This window comes from Canis lupus, chromosome 1 (genome assembly GCF_003254725.2).
Source record: "Canis lupus dingo isolate Sandy chromosome 1, ASM325472v2, whole genome shotgun sequence".
Taxonomy (NCBI): domain Eukaryota; kingdom Metazoa; phylum Chordata; class Mammalia; order Carnivora; family Canidae; genus Canis; species Canis lupus.
Genome location: NC_064243.1, coordinates 83,433,298 through 83,455,706, shown reverse-complemented (window position 1 = coordinate 83,455,706; position 22,409 = coordinate 83,433,298). Strand labels below are relative to the sequence as shown.

The 22,409-nt window shown below is 38.3% G+C and overlaps 1 protein-coding gene across 1 annotated transcript in view; it reads right to left on the bottom strand.

Moving 5' to 3' along the window:
- TRPM6 (transient receptor potential cation channel subfamily M member 6) overlaps positions 1-22,409 on the bottom strand; it is a 137,159-nt gene that overhangs the window by 110,492 nt on the left and 4,258 nt on the right. Inside the window, exon 2 of the mRNA XM_025423303.3 lies at positions 1,548-1,627. Coding sequence (XP_025279088.1) covers positions 1,548-1,627 — 80 coding nt within the window. The remainder of the gene's footprint in view (positions 1-1,547; positions 1,628-22,409) is intronic.

Here is a 22,409-nt window from a genome sequence, read left to right as displayed (position 1 = left end):
TTTTAGTCATCCCCAAAGAACAAGAATTTCAGTGGCCTCACCATGCTACCCTTCATTAGCTTACAACTGTGACTTCTAAACTTTAAATCAATATAAGACCAAATGCTAAAAAAAAAAAAAAAAATCTAAAAATAGAGCAGTCCTCCTAATTAAAATACTGCTCTTCTATTTTTCCTTTCCTTTTAATTTCTACTCTCCAAGGGCAATGCCACCCAATCTTAATTTCATGAACCCAATTACCCTGAGGAATTTTCCATAGCCTTTTATTCTCCTATCTTTCACTGGCTGCTGTTTTGAACTTTGTTCCAAGAGTAGAACTTCCAAAGAGTTCTCAGCAACTGAGAGCAGTCAAACTCAGATCATTCCATTCTGCTGTCCATTATCAGCTCAAGCGAAAAAGCCTTTGGGGAAAACATGGACTGTCCACATAATCTGAGCACAGTGTCCTGAAATATCCAAAATTGTCTCTATTGTCACTGTTTTCCATAAACGCTTGAGTTGGCAGTAAGGAACAATCCACAATATTTTGAATATGCGATGTTCAGAAGTTGCAGAGAATGGAGTGGTAGAATGGATGCAGCACTAGATATTTCTCCAATTTCTTTTTTAATTAAGTTTTTAAATTTTAATCCCAGTATAGTTAACATACATCATATTAGCTTCAGGTGTACAATATAATTATTCAACAATTCTGTACAGTGCTCAGTGCCATCATGACAAGAGTACTCTTAATCCCCTTTACCTGTGTCACCCATCCCCTGCCCACCTCCGCTCTGGTAACCACCTGTGTGTTCTCTATAGTTAAGAATCTGTTTCTTGGTTTGTCTCACTCTCATTTTTTTTTCCTTTGCTCATTTGTTTTGTTTCTTAAATTTGACATATGAGTGAAATCACATGGTATTTGTCTTTCTCTGACTTATTTTACTTAGCATAATACTCCCTAATTTCTATTCTCCCACTAAGAGAAACAGGAGCATTAAAGAAATGAAATCTACCACACTAGTAACAGTGGCTCCATCAGGGTGATGTCATTATGATAAATTTTTTCTTCTTTATACTTCATTAGATCATTCAACAGATGTTTTTCAGGAGCCCACTATGCAGCAGTCACTGTCCAAGGCACCGGGGTTAGAGTAAGGTACGAAACTGACAAGATTCTTGATCTTAGCAGGTTGTCTACAATAATCGTATTATTTTTATAAAGACAAAGAAAGAAATATTAAAAATAAATAAGTGCTAGGGGGCCTGGGTGTCTCAGTTGGTTGGGTATCTGCCCTTGGCTCAGGTCATGATCTCGGATTCCTGGGATGGAGCCCTGGGTCCAATGGGATCCCTGCTCAGCAGAAGAATCTGCTTCTCTCTCTCTCTCTCCCTCTGCCCCTTCCCCCTGCTCATGATCTCTCTCTCTCTCTCAAATAAAAAGATCTTAAATAAAAATAAAAGTAAATAAATGCTAATATCACAGATATTATTAAATCCTCTAGACAAATCACCTCTAAGTTTCTATAAACAGTCCTCAAAATGAAAAATATAATTAAAAATTGTACCTGTGAGGGTCTTTTGAGCTAGGTATGATTTTGTTACATTCTCTCTTGTTGAACACTCCTTCAATCCAGGATTTCTGGGACTGAAGAAAAAGCGTCGTTATTTTTATATTATAATTGAGAAAGCAATGTAACCACAGTAGTTCAGGTAGGCAAAATATATTTAAATATCATGGAGATGAATTAAAATGCCAAGACGAACCCCCAAATAGGCTAAGCATTTATTGACTTCTATCACAGACAACATAGACACAAATAAGCCAAATGTGAACACAAAAATATTCACAAAGTTAATAGATCCATAATCTTATTTTCAGCAAAATGTCCATAAATGTATGAAACTCTAGGAAGGAAGTAATGTCATAACTAAAGCATTCCCTTAATTCTGCTAAAAGTCACCTTAAAATCTTTACCATAGTCCTACTGAGTGAATTTCAAGCTCTCAAAGTTCAAAATTCTACCTCATAAAGTACCACATAGGCTAAGATTTCATGGAAGCTAGAACCTCAGCAAGATTCTGTGAAAGGATTTTAATCTAAAATGGACCTGGAGGATATAAAAAGTAGAATCTTACACATGTACCCTCAGAGGAACAGAACTTAAAAACTGAAACACTGATTTCCTACAGAAGACTGAGACTTACCTCTTGATCAATGAATATCTGCCAAGAATCTTTCCCCATCCTCAAGCCAATGAATTCACAGCTGTACTTTCCCCTCTTTGCACACCTTGCCCATAATTATAAGCCACCCCGGGGCCTTCAATGGACTCACGTTGTAGCTTGCTACAGTGTTTTCCTGAATTGCAATTCTTTTGTTCCTCTGGAATAAATTCGATCTCTGGTCATTAGGGCTTGCCCCAGTTTACCTCCTTAAGACAATCTGATACACATTCTGTAAGCATGGCTTATGATGGATCGTGCTGCTTCGATTTGCACAACCTACAGCCATGCCTGAACCCAGGTGGGACATTGGTACTTGCTCATCCTCTTAATAAATCCTCTCCCACTGTACAAAACTCAAGTCACAGCCAAGCTCTTCCATGAGCTGTAGTAAGTCCAGAAGCAGAGGACACTGGATCTACAACAGGCCCCAACTGTTGGGTTTGGGCTTCTCCTAATATGAAAACATTTTAGCTCTGTACGGTATGAAAATATAAGTACAGATATAACTTGATAAACACACATATTACAGCAGTGACCAAGGGGTGGTGAACAGGAATCTATAAAGGGACTTTTGCAAACCCCATGTTAGTGCAGTTCCCATCTCACTCTGACACCTATTCTCATCCTAGAGTTGCAGGAAATGCACTGCACCAGACAATGGATTACAAATCCAGCTGTGCAGCCTCATTATCATGCTGTCTGCTGGTCCCAGATGTTCAGGACGTGCCACCCTAAAACATGCTGCTTTGGTGTATAGTTTATTTTGAGCCGTAGGCTCTTGAAAAACAGCAAATGCAGTGAGAGGCTTTCTCTGAACTCTCTTTATCTGTCTAAAGACAGATCTTCCAAAAGGAATTCAATTGTCATAAATCCCTGGGAATTTCATTAACCGGAAAGGATTGACTCTTATCTCAAGAGAAGGGAGTAGAAGTCAACACCACACCCAGACAAACCTTGTCACAAACTATCATATCTCCCATCTTTTCTTCTAAGAGCCCATTCATCTTTTCTAAAAATCATTTGCTCTCTTCTAAATTGCTGGCTATGTCCCCCGACATTCCCCCTATTAAGATGGTATGTAAATTCCCGAATATCACCACTTTGGGGATATTTACATTTGTTTTCCTGTGATATTGCCATGACCATAATATTAAAAAATGAATATTTATATCCTTTCTTCTGTTAGTTTATTTCACAGACCCAGCCATCAAACTTAAGAGAGCAGAGGAAAAGTTTTCTTCTCCCACAATTAAAAACGAGGCATTTATAGAATCCTCTCTGGATACTTTAATGTTAAACTCATAGATTTTGTTCAATATTCACCAACCCTAAATATAAGTGTTGACTGCTGAATAGAACCACATATAACCAGAATCCAGATGTTGTTAAGCAAAAAGGAAGCTTAGGGGCAGGGGTGGCATTAACTGATGGGTTCCTGTGCATTTTGACCATATCTAACAAGGAAAACTTCCCAAATCAAGCTCAGATCATCTTATAATCATTCTACCTCTCATCCCTTTTGCATAGTCAGTAGCTTTTTAAAAGACATTTGCTAAATTGTCACTAAAAACATACAAACTTGAAAAGTTCAGAGTCACAGAACTTGGAATGAACTAAACAAAGTGAACTCAAAATCTACTTATTACAAGAAATGACATAATCTTTTCGAATCAGTAAGCCCTGTCCCTTCTTCAAAAACCAACAATTTCATTTACTCACCCTGCAAACATTTATTAAGTACCTAATTTTTGCAAAGCGCTGAGAAAAGTGCCAAAGGGAATTGGTATGGTCTCAAAGGGCTCTTCATTCTGAATTCACTCAACCGATATATTTTATAGGTCTCCTTGCTACATGCTGGGAATTCTATGGCAGGCAAGACAAGGTTTTTTTCCTCTGCTGGAACTTGGAATAAAAAGAAGGAAACAGATAATGAAATGATATCATTTCACTTCCATGTGCACCAATCAACTATTCAAATGAGCTCCAGAAAGGGTCCCTAAGACAGGAGCCTCAATCCACAAATTAAGCAGGCTGTGCTGCCATTCATTTCTTTACAAGACTAGATGTCTGACTGGTAGGACTACTTGAGCAAATTAATTTCTTCATGCCTGTTTGCTCATATATTAAAAATAGAGATAATAGTAATAACAGCACTGTTGAAAGGAGTAGATAAATTAAAGGCTTAGAATTCTCCCTGGGACTTATTAAAGGATCTATAAAGCTTAGCTATTATTATTGGTATATCAAAAAGAAAAAATTAGCTTTTGGTGGGTGGCCAGGGAACTTAACTTTGATTTTTTTTTTTTTTTTCCAGAGAAAAATACTTCTTGACCTCCAAATCTTCTCCCTGGGACCTCTCACACTGAAAATGAATGACTTCTCTAGGTCCACTTTCCCCACTAGACTTGAGCGCCCATAGGCCCCATGCCAGTCGTTTCTGTTGCCCCAGGGCCCAACCCAATAATTACTGAAAGAACAACAAAATGAACACACCTAAATTAGAACTTCAGGAATCCACGAATACAATTTTCCCTTCAAAGGTGTAAACAGGAAACCAGTGCCATAACAAGAACATGAAAACTCTGCTCCTGTAACTCGAGTATCTTATCTCAAAACTACAGGAAAAGAAACGCAGGCTTAAATTCCAAGAGTTTCAAACAAGTCCCAACTTCTAATGTTACTTTTTTCCCTCTACCTCATAATGGTAGCCTTTTCAGTATACTCTGAAACATACATGGAAGAGGCCCCAGTGTTCAGGACAACAGAGAATGATTAGAAACCAAAAGTCTGTCGGTTTTAATTCAATGGTCCAAATCTACTGAGGACAAATGCCTGGTGTGCTGGCTTCTGCCACTTGGAGCAGCAAACTCTCATGGGTAGTGGTTGACAGTGGAGATTATGCCATTTCTGCAGCCATCACGGCAGCTAGAAAGCTGGGTGTTTTTTATATAATATAAAAAATATAAACATATATTTTTAATATATACAACATATATATATTTGGTCTCAGGCTCAATATGTACCTCATCCTAAAATATAAGCAGATTTTACTTAAAATCTCAGGCCTGAAGTGATGATGGCCACTAGCACAGAAATGTCCAAAAACAAATCCTCCAACAAAGCTATATGTGAATTAACCCTTCCCCTCACTGAAAGTGAGGCTATATTGGGGCTTCTTAGGTCTTCCAGAGAACAGCTTCTCTCTCTGGGGAATCTCTGAGAAGGCATAATAATAGAGGTATTCCTTAATTAAAAAAAAAAAAATTCTACATGTGTGCATGATTTTTTTTTTTTTTTAACATCCAGAGGGCTGTCTGATTGGGGGTGAAAGGGAACACAGATCACAGGCCATTTGTTGTCTTTTTAAAAACTCTTTTGTAATTAAAAAAAAATCTAATGTCTAAGAAATGCTTTTCCAAGTGAAACGGACTTATTCCCTTTTATGTTCCCCACACTATCTTATACATATCATAGCATGAACAATGCTTCATTGTACTTAACTCAATTTATTTTCTCTTAAAATCAACCTAACCTACATTAAGATACAGTGCTAGCTCATTTAATCTTGGAATCTACAATACTCAGGGAGGCACCAGAAGGGACCAACAAGAGAAGTGATATTTTCAGACTCCAGATGGACATTTGATATTTCCTCTACATGGCCTCTCCTCTGGAGCAAGGACCTCTTCAAACTGAGTCACAGGAGAATAGACTTTGACAGGGCACAATCTGTTGGCTTAGGGAAACGGTTTCAGTGCAAAGCAAGCCCATCCACCTGGAAGGGTCAGCTCAGGGTCTTCTGTGGGGTTCTGTCCACATTCTACAGGGTACTGCATAGGACTCACCTGATCCAAGATTAACAGTCTCAGGCAAAGGGTGTTAAACCTAAAATAACCAAAACTCAAGGATCTGGTTCACCCACACTGCCCCGAGTTAATCTCATTTCCAGTAAATAATCTTTCCAGCAGGCAAAATTTAGGCATACTTCAGAAAAAAATAATCTTAAATGATTTCTTCCTTTGAGGTAGAAAAAAGTGAATGCTATTTTTGCTGGTAATGATTTTTTTTTGTAACATCATTAAAAATGGAATGTCAGCTAAATAACTCAAAATCTCCTAAAATGCCAGTTCACCTGTTTAAGTGAGGAATTTTGCTAACATTTCTAAATGCCTCGTTGAGCCAAGGCATTTAGAACTTCAGAATGAAGGTCTACATTATATAAACTCATAAGTACATGAGTAAAACATTTATGAATTCTTCACAGAGCCTAATGGGGACTCGGAAGAACTCAACAGTGACCAGCCAAGTAGAGCATATCATAAAGGTTCAAACTAAACTGATGTCTTGGCCTGTCCCTTCACTTCCCTTCCCACACTGATGAAAGTCCTCATTATGTCAGTACTAACACAATTTCAAATAGCAGTGAGGAGACATCCTTTCCTCTGCCATCACACAGGCTTCAGCTTTATCCAGTCCCCTGGGGAATAAAACATGCAAATAAAACATTTATAATCGCAGATTATATTAAATCATTTTGATAAGAAGGGAAAAAGAAATAGGAAGTTCCTTTATGAGTATTCTTTACCACTGTCCCGGGTAGTAACCTACAGAATTTAACTGAATGCTGGGCCTATTTGTTATATAACTACTCTAATCTGTTAAAGTTTTCAAATGGGATGCATCGTTAATGAAGGATAATTGGAAGAAAGGCAAGGATAAGGGGCTGAACCCTAAGAGGAAACTACCCTTAAAAGGATTTTTACACCACTCTGGAAGAAGCCCTCCACTCTTTCCCATGTGATAGACTACACAAACCTGATTGAATGACAGGTTAAACAGATTAAAACAGCCTACCAAAAAGCCCATAAAAACTCCTAGACATAGAAACTAGGGTGCCGACCCTCTTGGATCCCCTCCCTCTCCAGAAGCTCTGTACCTATCACTCAATAAACTTTGCTTTTCTCCCCACCACTCTTCATCTGGTCTACCTCTTCATTCTCGGAAGGGGTGAGACCAAGAACACAGGCACAAAAGGAAAATAAATTCTGTAACACAATTAGTCTTCTCCAATTTCCAAGTAGCAAAATATTCATGAATTTATTATCCATGTACACAGATGGTCTTTATTTATGCTCCAAATATCTTGTTAAATTATCCAAAACTTTACTAGGACTTCATCCAAGTGAACTACATAGTCTAACAAGCCTTTTTTTATGGTGAAACTATATTCTCTTACCACAAGTGTCCTTATTAGTGAAGCTGTCCTCTTAAATAGTTGACTTCTAGGAAACTCACCACACTCTGGGACTGTGACATTTTATTTGGAATTACAGGTTAAAGGCAGTTTTAGATCACCCATCGTTAAGGTTTATGTATGGGCAGCACAGCAGAAAGAATATTGCAAAAGGATTTTACTTCTTGAAATTCAGTAGAGATACACACCACATATTTAACTTGGAAAAATTTTAAATTTTTGCTAAAAGAATAAGAGCTAGAAGAAGAAAGGTGAGAAGAAAGAAAAAAATATTAAGTGTGAGCAACTTCAATGCCATTCTTTCAGGAGTACCCAATGCCCACGAGCAGCAGTTCTCTAACTTTTGAGGCTTAAGACCCCTTCATATTCGTAGAAATTACCAAGGACCTCCAAAAAGCTTTAATTCATATGAATATGTCTACCAATACTTATGTATCAAAATTTAGAATCGGGACTTTTTAAGATATTTACTCATTAGTTCATTTTATATAACAGTAATAAATCTACTTACCTATTTATGTTAACATAAATATTTTTTATGAAAATAAGTCTTTTAAGTTTCACAAAGTTTTTTTTTTTAGTTTCATAAAGATTTTAAAGAGAAAAGAGTTGTCTTATATTTTTAAAAATATCTTTAATGTCTGGCTTAAGACAACTAGATTCTCGGGCAGCCCGGGTGGCTTAGTGATTTTAGCGCCACCTTCAGTCCAGGGCGTGATCCCGAAGATCGGGGATCGAATCCCAGGTCGGGCTCCCTGCATGGAGCCTGCTTCTCCCTCTGCCTGTGTCTCTGCCTGTGATTCTGCCTCTCTCTCTCTCTCTCTCTCTCTGTGTGTGTGTGTGTGTGTGTGTCTATGAATAAATGAATAAAATCTTTAAAAAAAGACAACTAGATTCTCATATTTGCTTCTATGCTCAATCTGTTGCAATAAGTGGTTTGGCTTGAAGTATATTAAGAAAACTGGCCTCACACTGCCACGTAATTGGGAAAGGAAATAGTACCTTAATAGCCTTTGTAGATACTGTGAATTCATGTAACCTGGGGAAAACACTGTACAGTCACAAGAGAATGAGTAGAAAAGGCAAATAATGTCTCAGTACCATTATAAAAATAATTTTGAATTTGAGGACCCTTTGAAGTAGTCTTGAAGACCCTCCAGGAGTCCATGAACCACACCTAGGAAACCACTGCCCAAAAGTGATTGCATGATTGCACTAGAGTACTGTTTCCTTGTTGGTCTCAGGCCCCACACCCATATCTTACTCTACGCATCTCACTCCAATGAGTGCATGGTAGTACTGCAACATCCCCTATGGAATCTGGTGCTAAACTGAAAAAAAGTTTCAACATAGAGAAAAAGCAATTAGAGATCAAATCTTCACACATTATGCTTTATGAGATGATTTATGAAAGATAATTTTGATTGTATTCATTTCTAACTTTATGGTTGACTTTATTGCCTATCAAATTCTCCAATCTAAAGATGTCACAGAAGCATGATTAGTGGGGGATCAGCCTTTCAGAACCCATATCTGATAGGATAGAATATATTCTATCCATTTCTCTATTCTTCCTTTAAAATATTGATATCTCTAAGAATAATAGCTTCATTCATTCATTTATTCATTCATTCAAAAATATTTTGAATATTCATTCAAAAATATATTCTTCTAATAAAATAAATAAAGCTGTGTCCCAAAGACCAACACCAACACCAAAGGGGAAAAAAATCTATGTTCATAAATATATACTAAGTATGACACAAGGGCAGGATCTGGGACTCCTTGGAAGAAGAAGTCTCTCTACCTGCAGATATTTGGGAAGGCTTCAAGGAGAACATAAGATTTGGGAAAGTCCTTGAAAGGTGACAAAAGTCTTGGGAGGTGGTGATATAATGCCATTGCCATGGGGGTGAGATGCAGATATTTCAGCCTGGAAGAGAATTCAGAGAACACCTATGGTAAAACCTTAAGGTCACTGGGGAGCAGAGAATATAGAAGATGAAAGAGCCAATCACCTTTAGAAATAATTAAACATAGGGTGCAGAAGAGTTCAGGGAATAACGAACAAAGAGTTACACGGGATTGTGACATGATACCTGAAGTAGAGAATGGAGAAAGTTTCTCTCTTCAAAAAAAATTTGCATTATTATGACAGTAGGATGTTTCAAAGAAAAGCTAAGACATTTAGTACTGACAAGAAAGTAAGAGGAATGCAGATTTTGTCCATGATCACTGAGCAAATTGAGGGAGATTTAAGAAATAGGTTACAGGGGTGCCTGGGTGGCTCAGTTGGCTAAGCATCTGACTCTTATTCTCAGGGTTGTAAGTTCAAGTCCCACACCCAGTGTGGAGCCTACTTTTAAAATAAAATAAAAGTCTATTTTAAAAAAAAGGAAATAGGCTGCAAAACAAGAGACAGCTAGTGTAATATACCCTGGGAAAAACAATATTACCACTAAACCAATGATATAAAGCAAAAGCCAAAAGCCATCATCAGTGTAAGCCTTTTGTATGTGCCAAAGGCTATGCTAAGTTCTTTATGTTCTTTATGTACTTTAGCTACAGTAATATTCACAACTGTGTGATGGGTACAATTATTACTACCTCCTAATGGAGAAGGAGCAGGTTCTATCAAATACCAATTCTAGAGCACTTTGACAATACGTTTAAGAGGTAAAATTGAAAGAAAACTTATTTTATGGTTGAGGAAACCTAGACCTTATTTGTAGATAAAAGAAAAGTCAATAAAGAGAGAGAGATGTAAGAAAGAATGAAAATGACTTTAGAGACTTTGGAGTGTAGGGTGAAGAAATAGTATGAAAAGCCAAGGAGGAGGGCTCAATCTTGAAGAAAATGCTTCCTCTTCTGATAGAGGCAAGGAGAGGATGACAAATTTTTCCTTTTTAGTAATTTTGTCCAAGACTCTATTACCTATGTGCTATAGAAGTCGGTTCATTTTGCTCTGAAGGCTGCAAATCTCAGCATTCCTCTTTGACCCTTATCAAGAGAGAAGAAGGAAGATAGGAGATCTACATGTGCAATCATGGTGGTCCCGTTTATTATTACTGGAACTTCACAGTACAACACAACAATACGCTGTATGTTTTATGGATCACAAAATATAAGAGATATGGGCAGCCTGAGCGGCTCAGCAGTTTAGCACCGCTTTCAGTCCAGGGCATGATCCTGGAGACCCGGGATCGAGTCCCTTGTTGGGCTCCCTGCATGGAGCCTGCTTCTCCCTCTACCTTTGTCTCTGCCTCTCTCTCTCTCTTTCTCTCTCTTTCTCTGTGCGTGTGTGTCTCTCTTGAATAAATAAATAAAATCTTTTAAAAATATATAAGAGATATTCTCTCAATAGGGGATCCACCAAACTTCAGACAGATGGGGAACAATAGTATCCCAATGAACATCTTATGGAGCAAACTGCAACATGATATTCCAAGGATGTCCCCAATACACTAACCTAAAAATGTGTGCCTCAGAATATATGGGTTTGCAGACATCTAGACTAAACAAATAGGAATTTAGGATAAAGGAAAAGAATGAACATAATTGGAGATCACTGGGCAGTTGGACTGTCAGGGCAAGGCATACTGAGAGGAAAGGAAGCAGGAAGAAAGAGGAAGGTAAGAAGTTTCTATCAGTAAACCAGAGAAATCTTTCTGTTCCCGGGTGATTGACCCCAGAGGTTGTTAGAACAATGTCCAGCTGTCCAGCTGTAAATTATCATGAGCATTTCTTTAGCCACACTTAGAAATGGGCACTTTCATTTTTAAAAAATTTAATTATGATCACTTCGGGTACACCATATACAACTGTGTGCCTAGCTACCACATAGCAAAAAAGAAACAAAAAAAAGATTTGCTATAATGTTGGTCCTTGTATTCTAAGCCTTCACTCTATCATTTGTGGAACACAGAAGCCAGGACTCAGCAACATTTTTTTTTATGATTTTATGCATTTATTCATGAGAGACACAGAGAGAGAGAGAGAGAGAGGCAGAGACACAGGCAGAGGGAGAAGCAGGCTCCATGCAGGGAGCCCGATGTGGGACTCGATCCCGGGTCTCCAGGATCACGCCCTGGGCCGAAAAGGAGGTGCCCAACCGCTGAGCCACCCAGAGATCTCCCTTTTTTTTTTTAAATAGATAACTTTGAAAGTGATGTAAAATCCACAAGGTATAATAGATGATACAGGGGAAAATTAACTCTTCCTCCTACCCCTATACTCCAGACATCCATTTCCTTCCCCCAAATGAACTGTTATGTATTCTGCCAAAGATTATAAGCGTATACCAAAAAATTATTTTTTCCTATAGAGGCATATTATATATACCATTCTGTACCTTGCTTTTTCATCACTTATTAATAATTTGGACATCCTAATATATTTGTACACAGAGTTCTTTCATTCTTTTGGAAACTGACCAGTATTTCTTTGTATGGAAGTCCCATAATTTATTTAGCTAAAATACACACAGCACAGCTTTCACATGCATGTATATCTACCAGATAAAATCCTACTAGTAATATGTCAGTGAATTCAAATATTGCCACATTGCCCTCCATAGAGGTTGTGCCAATTTATAAGCAAAAGGTATGAGTTACTAACAACTCTTAAACATTAGAGAATACACTAATCCATTTTAATTGCTTTAGGGAACTACGGTATTTTTTTATTATTAATACTCAACTTCCTTCCAAAAAAAATTTGGAGTGAGCAAATTCCTTCAATTTAAAAATAATTTTAAAATAAAATAGGGGGATCCCTGGGTGGCGCAGCGGTTTAGCGCCTGCCTTTGGCCCAGGGCGTGATCCTGGAGACCCGGGATCGAATCCCACGTCAGGCTCCCGGTGCATGGAGCCTGCTTCTCCCTCTACCTATGTCTCTGCCTCTCTCTCTCTCTCTGTGACTATCATAAAAAAATTTAAAAAAAAAATAAATAAAATAAAATAAAATAAAATAAAATAAAATAGGGGCACCTGTGTGGTTCAGTCGATTAAGCGCCTGCCTTCAGCTCAGGTCATGATCGCTGGGTCCTGAGATCAAGCCCCATATCGGACTTCCTGCTCAGCAAAGAGTCTGCTTCCTTTTCTCTCTCTCTCTCCTTCTGTCCCTCCCCCACTGCTCATTCTTTCTCTCTCTAATAAATAAATAAAATATTTAAAAAATAAAATAAAATATCAAAAAATTTACTTGCCTGAGGAACAAGAATCTCCTTAAGCAATCCAAAATTGCTTTAATGTTCAGAAGTGATAAAGTATCTCCAACAGAATTTTGAAAATACATGAGTATTTGAATAGCAGCAAGACAACTGAAGACGAGAAGACTTCAACCAAAGTATTTCAATGAAAAAAGTACTGGTTTTCTGACTGTTATCTATAAAAGTCACATCCTCTTTGAGAAGTCATGGGTTATAGTAGAGAAAGAACAGAGCTTGGAGGTAGAGTACAGGGGTTTGTGTTTTGTCGCCCATTGACTATGGTAGTCCATTCATCGAATGCAACTTGGCTGGGGGATATATAAAACCTACCTTCCTTATCTCACCAGGTTTAAAAAGGAACAGAAGAGTATCCTATTTCAAATTAACCTGTCCAAATCTGTATCCTTTGTTTCCCTCACTCAGACCTATCCCCCACCTATACTATATTCCCCAAGTGTTCACCAGTATACCCAGGTGTCCAAGTTAAAAACCAGAGCACCATCATTAATTCTCCATCCTTATTTCTCATTCAGTCAACCACCAAGACCTACTGATTTTATTTCTTAAATACCTCTTGCATCAGCCCACCCCTCTGCATCTGTATTGCCACTATTCTAAAGTCACCATGAATTCTTGGTGAGATGGCCTCCCATCGGTCTTTCTGCCTCCAGATTTCCCTTCTCTGATCTCTTTCTCTGCAGGAAAGCCTACTTAAACTGAAAAGGTAAACATGTCATTCTCACCTAAAACCTTTCAGTGTTTCCCCCAATGTCATTAGGATAGTTTAAAAGTCCTTCAGCAGGTATACAGCCCACTACCTACCACATCTGAGCTGCTCCCTCTTTCACCTCATCTCTTGTCTCTCCCTACTTCAATCCCTACAATTTAATATACTAAACAACTTTGAATTCCCTGAATCCACTTCCTGCTCTTTCCACACTGTTCCCCACTACCCTTCTTTCTCCAAGAGAGACATCATGAAAACCTTCATAGAAACTCTCTTTCTGAATCTCTGAATCAGGATCTCCTTCCATGTGCCACTAATCTTCTGTGCTTACCCTTATAACCTATTTAGACCAACTATACTCTAAACCCTGGAATACAGGGAACTGTCTTGTTCTATCCTCATTGTCTACCTGACTTCTGAGTACACATTTGAGGATTATACCAGAGTTTCTTAGGTATATCCTAGAGAACAAAGGTATTACATGGGATGAAAAGAAAATGTTTTATGGCTATATAAATACGTGCAACCAGTGTGACTCTCCAGAAATCCATTATTATCCATTGTTCCCCTTACTATATTTGATCAGGGATCATCTCTGAGGATAAACACACTTGTTTGCAGAGGGTACGATTTGGGGAGATAGCCTTCCAAGCGATTTCTGCTAGGTCTCAATTCAGAATGTTCCCTCCCCTAAATTTTAAACCTTAATGTAAGATTTCTATCCTCATCTTTAAGATTTTCAGCTTACTTTTTAAAAAGCACCTTTGAGATAGTTAAGTTGATTTAAAAAGACAGGGACCTTTAAGATTTTTATCTTAATTTAAGCTAACAGATTTAAGGTGGGGTAGCAATCAGGGTAGCCCAGGTGACTCAGCGGTTTAGCACCGCCTTCAGCCCAGGGCCTGATCCTAGAGACCTGGGATCGAGTCCCACATTAGGCTCCCTGCATGGAGCCTGCTTCTCCCTCTGCCTATGTCTCTGTCTCTCTCTTTCTCTCTATATATATGTCTCTCATGAAGAAATAAATAAAATCTTAAAAAAAAAAAAGTAGGGTAGCAATCGGGTTTTGTTTTCTTTAGAAGAAAAGAATTCTCATCGAGAATAACTAATTCCACTAGTATTCCAGAAGGAAAATGATGCTTTAGTAAAAGGAGTGTGGTCCAGGAAGTTGAGAAACACAAGTTTGTCAGTGGGATACCAAGAGCTCTGTGAGTAATGGAAGCTGGCAGATGAGAAATTATCATTTGCTGGGATAGTTTCTCAACTTCTGTTTCTGGCTGTTACACCTGATCTTCAAAAAGTTCCAATGTTGTTTAGAAACTGACCGTTCTTTCAATGCAATTTGGGAAGGAAAGGGGAAGAAATCTACCACACAATGCCTTTTCCTAAGTCACTGAGGAGCCAAACTACAGAGCAGTTTTCCCTTTTCACGGAGTTTCAGTCCACCAAGATGTTTCTTCTGGATTTAATTTCTTAAATTAAAGAAATTTCTTAAATTGTAAAATGGAAAGAAATGTATTATATCCATAAAGAAAAGACCTTGAAATGACCCATAATTATTTTAATTAAAAGGCAATTATTAAAAAAAAGGATTAAACTAAAGAAAAGCAGCTTTTCTCTTTTAAGGATGTGTCACTCAAATGCTCACAGTATTTCATGATTGTATTACATAAGGAGGAATAGCCTACCTTAGTCACCTCATGTTTCAAATTGTTCAAGACTCTCTCCTTGACCGAACTTGATTCAGGCTCTTTCTGACTTGAGTCCTTTTTCTGACTAGGTACCAACCTTGGGCTCTGTTCTTGGTCCCGCTAATGCAGTTTTAGCAAGATTCTGCTGGGTCAGTTAGTGAAAATCCCCCACCCTTGGTATCTGATCACTCTGGCCTGCCTTCAGCAAGAATCCTGTTGAGTTGGTCTAGCAAGAATCCTTCTGGCTTTGATGTTTTCTCTCGCAATTTTCCACCCACTGACCTCTACCCTACTCCTTGGCTGTAAATCTCCTCTTCTTGCTGTACTTGGAGTTGAGCCCCATCTCTCTGGCCTACTGCAAAACCCCCACTGGAACAAACCCTCTTGAATAAGGTCTTCCTTACTATCTTTAACAAGGATCGTGAAAATTTTTTCTTTAACAAAACTCAAGCTACACACACACACACACACACACACACACACATTGTCTGTAGGTCAAAGAACAAAACTTACAAAACATCAGTATCCCAGGAACTTTCAGAGACTCTCTGGTAGATTGAACCTCATAGACCTTTTCCCTTCAGCTAAACTTGATGATAGACTCTGACATCAAGAAGATTCCACAGAGTAGAGGCTCTCTTGGGTAAATGGCTCCCAGGCTTTACCTCTCACCTATGACATTCCATATTTCCTGAACCCAAATACCAGCTAGCAAGATGCAATTTCTATCTGAAAAGTCTCCTCTCTACGAGTTGCTTCTCAAGAATGTGGTTTCCCTCTTAAGGCCAGTGGCTACCAGCTCAAGAGACCAAAATATGAGACTGAATGGTTTGCCTGTTTATTACATTCAAGAGCAAAGATCCGACCTACAAAGTCTTAAGCCAAATGACCATTTCCTCCTACTTTGCTGGCATAAACACTAACAAATTTTGGAAAGTTTAAATTTTAAGACTTTGGACCCTCTTCTCTTTGTTTTTTTTTTTGTTCTGTTTTGGTTTTTGTTTTTTAATCACTTTAAAGCAGACCCTAACAGTAGTGACAAAGTTTGGAGAGAATTAACTATCTAGGCCAAGGATCTATAAAGTACCCTATGGACTTAATTCTTCTGGGAGTAAAATTCTCTTTCCTAAGACTATAAGATTTAATTTACAAAAACGTCTTTAAAAGATCAATGGAGGACATCTATTTTCTCCAGAAGGAAGGAAGATAGTTCCATATTCAAAGATCAACCTGCTCAGGTGCCTGGGTGGCTCACTTGGTTAAGCATCTGCCTTTTGTCTCAGGTCATGATCTCAGGATCCTGGGATTGAGCCCCATGTCGGGTTTCCTGCTCAGCAGAGAGTCTGCATCTCCCTCTCACTCTTCCTCTGTGCTCTCCTTCTCTCCCTCTCTCTCAAATAAAATCTTTAAAAAAATAATTGCAAAAAACCTCACTAATTGCAAAATATATATATGATATATTATGAAAAATATATTACAAAAAATAAGATATGTCCCACTATAAGATAATATGTCTAGTTCCATTTAAGATAATATTAATAGCAGCTATCTTAGTCAGTTTGGGCTACTATAAACAGAATTCCATACACTGGATGGTTTATACAACAAACATTTATTTCTCACAGTTCCAGGGAACAGAAGTCCAAGATCAGCGTGCCCACATGGTCGAGCTCTGGTGAGAGTCATCTTCCTGGTTTACAATAGTTACTCTCTCACTGTATTTTCACATGGTAAACAGAGATCATCTCTTCTGTGTGTCTTCTTATAATGGTATCAATCCCAACCAAGAAGGCTCCTCCCTCAAGACCTAATTACCTCCGAAAGGCTCCACCTCCAAATACCATCATAAGAGATTAGGACTTCAACATATATATTTTGGGAGACAAACACTTAGTCCACAGCAGCAGGGTAACAATTTATTCAGCACTTTCTGTGCACCCACCTGCACAAGACAAAATACTTTATGTTAACTGCCCAAGAAAATATGGGAAGTAGGTCAGTTATTATCTCCATTTTACAAATGAAGACACTGAATCAGAGAAGTTGAATGATTGCCCCAAAACACAATGGCTTATAAAAGTGATACTGGGATTCAAATATGGGCAGTCTCCAGTTCATGGAGACTTAACCACTTCATTTCACTCTCACTTACCTATAGAGATTGTACCTGCAGCAATCCCTGAAGCTGTAGAGTGTTTTAATATTTACAAATCACTTTCCTGAATATTTGATCCTCACATGAATCCCATGAGGTTGATAATAGAGTAGATAACATAAGATCAAGCTTATGAAATTCCCAGAAAAACTCCTGCTATTTGGCATGCTTTCTGTAAGTATCCTCAGATACATAGAGAAATATTAAGAGGATCATGAACTCCTAGAAACTGTGTACAGTAGTGCCCCTTTGTCCATGGTTTCAGTTACCTTCAGTCAATTGCAGTCTAACAAATCTTCAGATCAATAGTAGCTTAATGCTATGTCACAATGCCTACTTCATTCATCTCACTTCATCTCACATCACAAGAAGTTTAAGAACAGTATGATAAGATATTTTGAAAGAGACCATATTCACATAACTTTATTAGCTATTGATAGTCATCTTTTACTATCCCTAATTTAAAAATTAAACTTTATCATAGGTATGTACATATAGGAAAAAATAGTATGTATTGGGTTTCATACTAACCACAGTTTCGAGTATTCACTGGGAGGTCTTAGAACATATCCCCCTTTTGTGTAGACGTGAAATGTGCATTTATCAGGAGAAAAATCCCAAGAGTTGGGTCAAAAATAAGTGCCACACAAAGGATCTGAACAAATAGTTCTCCAAAGAGGGCATACAAAGGCCAATAAACACATGAAGATTCTCAACATCATTAGTCATTGGGGAAATGAAAATCTAAACTACAGTGAGGTACCTCTTCACAGCCACTGGGATGACTATAATCAAAAAGTAAGAATAAGGTATGGGGAGAAATTGAAACTATCATATACATTGTTCATGAGAATATAAAATGGCACAGTCTCTTTGGAAAACAGTCTGGCAGTTCCTCAAAAGGCTAACCATAGAATTACCAAGTCCACTTCTAGGTACCTACCTAAGAGAAATGAACCTGTAAGTCCACACAAAAACTTGTATACAGATATTCACATCAATGTTATTCACTATAGCCAAAGATCAAAAAACAATCCGAATGTCCATCAGCTGATGGACAAATTAAATATGATATGGTATATTACTCAGCGATACCAAAAAGTGAAGTACTGATAACATGCTACATGGATGAATTTTGAAAATATTATGATAAATGAAAGAAACTAGATAAAAGGGAGTACATATTGTATGTGTCTGTCTATACAAAATAGCCCAGAACAGGCAGATCTATACTTGGCAGAAAGTAGATCAGTGGTTGCCTAGGGCTGGTGAGGATAGAGGGACTAAGGGTTGACAGCTAAGGGGTGTGGGATTTCTCTTAGAGATGATAAATATGCTCTAAAATTGACTGTGCTGATAGATGTGCAATTCTGCGAGTTTACTAAAAGCCATTAAATTATATACTTTAGGTGAATTAGGGGTGCCTAGCTGGCTCAGGTGATAGGGAATACAACCCTTGATCTCAGGGTTGTGAATTTAAGCCCCATATTGGGCATGAAGACTACTTATAAATCAATCAATCAAGTGATAGGTGAATTATAACCCAAAAATTAAGTGGGGAGCAGCATAGGCAAAGAGAAAGACCTATCACAGAAAACTGCAGTAGCCCCCCCGCCCCCGCCATCCATGAGGGATACGTTCCAAGACTCCCAGTGAATGCCTAAAAGAACAGATAGAAATGACTATGTATGCTATATTTTTTTCCTGTACAAACATACCTATGATAAAGTTTAATTTAAAAGTTGAAAATAGAGCTACAATAGACCCAGCAATTGCACTACTAGAGATTTACCTCAAAATTACAAATGTAGTGATCCAAAAAGGGGCACCTGCACCCCAATGTTTATAGCAACAATGTCCACAGTAGCCAAACTATGGAAGAGCCCACATATCCATGGACAGATGAATGGATAAAAAAGATGTGGTATACATATTCAGTGGAATACTACTCAGCCATCAAAAAATGAAATCTTGCCATTTGCAACAACGTGGTACGTAACTAGAAGGTATTATGCCAAGTGAAATAAGTCAATCAGAGAAAGACAATTATGTGATCTCAGTCATATGTGGAATTTAAGAAACAAAACAGGATCATAGGAGAAGAGAGGAAAAAGTAAAACAAGATGAAATCAGAGAGGGAGACAAACCATAAGACACTCTTAATCATAGAAAACAAACTGAGGGTTGCTGGAGGGGAAAGGGATAGGGGAGGGGTTAACTAGGTGATGGACATTAAGGAGGGCACATGATGTAATGAGCATTGACCTCTGCCTCTGAAACTAATAATACAATATATGTTAATTGAATTTGGATTTTAAAATATAAACTATAAAAAAAGAAAAAGAGAAGACTGCTTACCGTAATTAAAATCTAAAATATAAAATAGAATGCTAAAATAGATATAAAAAAATAAAGTTTAATTTATAAATTAGGGACAATGATAACTAATAAGAAGCAATTACAATAAGTTATATAAATGTGGTCTCTCTCCTTCAAAATCTTATTGTATAAACTCATCCTTATGACCATGATGATGATGTGGGATGATAAAATGACTGTGTGAGGACATGAAGTGAGCTGAATGAGCTGAATGACGGAGGCACTGATGGAGTGAGAAACTACTTAACCTCATGATGACTTGTTGGAAGGAGGATTATCTGCTTCCAGATTGGTTGAGGGAAACCACAGAAAACAGAACCACAGATAAGAAGGGACTACTGTATTTGTGTAAATAACAGCCCACAGGCGGAAAGCAGACCAAAAATGTGTTTTATTCAACTGGCAAAGTTTTTTCAAAAATCTTCTGAAGTAACTAATGAAATGTGAAAACCACGAGGTTTCACACTCAAGAAAGAATCTATGTATCTGCATTTTCTATTACAATTGCCAGATGCTGCATTTCTGGAATGCGGGCTTGTGTTTCAACTTGGCCAACAGTCAGTTGGGGCCAACTGTGGGCAGCCATGTTCGCTCAGTGCTTACACTGACCAGCGAACCTGAGTCCCCAGCAGGCCTGGTTTTTGAATTTGAGTTTTTGAGCTCCTGATCCATGTCTTTTACTGAATTTTCAAAGGAATTGCTTCCTCAAAACCCATTCACAGCTCTTGGAAGGAGGTAGCCAATGAATAGTGGTATTTGCTTTACTGTTAAGGAAACTGAGGTAGGCAGAAGGGCATGCAGCCAGCAGTAAAACTACTTTTTCCAACTATTCCCTTTATTACTCTTCTCACCTTCCTGCTGATACTTCTAGAGAATTAATTACCACATTCTGTCCCTTTTTGATTATACCTAAGGAAAACCAGTGATAAAAAACATGCCAGACATTCCAAAATGGTGATAATCAGGCTCTATAATCTAATCACAAGGAAAGTTTTGCCTAGCTCTAAGTGTCTTTAGTTGCTATGGGCAATTTGAGGGGGCCCTCCTGGCCCATATCCCAACACACTCCAAAACTAGGAAAGATAAAAAGAATGTTAATCTTGCACACATGGCAGGGGAATAAAATCCCAAGGAAGTGTACTTTCTCCAAGGTCACCTCACACACCTATTACAGAAAACAGAAGTTTCTGACAGGAATGTTTCCACCCCTGGACCAGGTGGTTTGCTCACATCAAAAATGACCATTATTAGAAGCTCTGAATCTACAATCAGCAAAATGCAGAGAGAACTTTGGTTGCCCAGTCATTCATCCCACTGGGCTTTGAATTTGCCTGGAAGAAAATTCTATGTTTGTTTGTTTGTTTGTTTGTTTGTTTGTTTGTTTTTTAGGGGGGCCGGAGGAGCAGAGGGAGAGAGAGGGAATCCCAAGAAGGTTCCAGGCCTAGTGATGCAGGGCTTGGTCTCACAACCCTGAGATCATGACCAGAGCTGAAACCAAGAGTTGGATGCTTAACCAACTGAGACACCCAGGTGCCCCTGGAATAAAATTCTATATGTTGGCCATATATAGCTTAGAGAGAGGTAGGACAAAGCACAACCAAATTCACCCGGCCAATCTTTCCAGTCAACACGCCCAGCACTGTAGCAAGTCTTGGGATACCTGACCGCTATGCAGTCCTGGAGCATTTCAAGACTGGGATCCAACATATAGCACAGGATCACTCCAAAGGGGATTGTAAAGGAACGCCGACATGGAAAATGCAGGGAAACCAGCGCTGGGGAAGGCACCTGCCTGTGCTACCAAGTCAACATCTTCGTTTCCAATGGAAATGGATCAGGAGGCTCTCAAGAGGCACATGCTTGCAGACTCAGAAAAAGAATGTAACCTCTAAGCCAAACAAAACTACCACTTCTCACTGCTCCCAATTGCATAACTGGTCATGGCACTCTGAAGTAGTCTCAGTTTATCTGTACTATAAATAACCGAGGACCTCTTCCCCAGAGATATGGAAATACCACGGAAAGAAAGGGAGAGCGGCATTAGGCCACCCCAACAATGGAACCTGCCAAATGTTCTGGTGCTAAGTGCATCAAAAGAAAGTTCCCAGGGCAATCTGTTGCTACACCTTGCACACCCTGAAAATCCTGGATTCCAGGCAGGAGCTGAACCTAGCTGCAAGTAGATTCAATCATCCTCATCAGATTCAAGGATGAATCCCATTATGGAGTTTATGTGCATTTTGTTTCTTTTTGCTTGTCTGTTTGCTTATTTAATTGTGGCAAAATACACATAATATAGAATTTACCATCCTGACTACTTTTTTAAGTGTGCAGGTTAGTACTGTTAAGCATATTCACATATTTGTGCAACCCATCTCCTGAACTTTCATCCTGCAAATCTGAAACTTTACACCCATTAAATAACTCATTTCCCTCTTCCCCCAACCTCTGACAACCTACACTCTACTTTTTCTTTCTACAAATTGGACTACTTTATATATCTTATATATGTGGAATCATACAATATTCATCTTTTGATGATTGCCTATTAGCATAACATCTTTAAGGTCCATCCATGTTGTAGCATGTGTCAGGATTTCTTTCCTCTTTAAAGGCTAAATATTCCATTGTGTGTGTGAGTACATGTGTATATGTAAACACACCACATTTCATTTATCCATTCAGAAAACTATTTCTACATCTCAGGGGTATGATGATGTTGTTCTAATGGCAAGTTATGAAGTTTAATTTGTAGTGGTCATGATTTTATACTGAGAAAGAAAAAG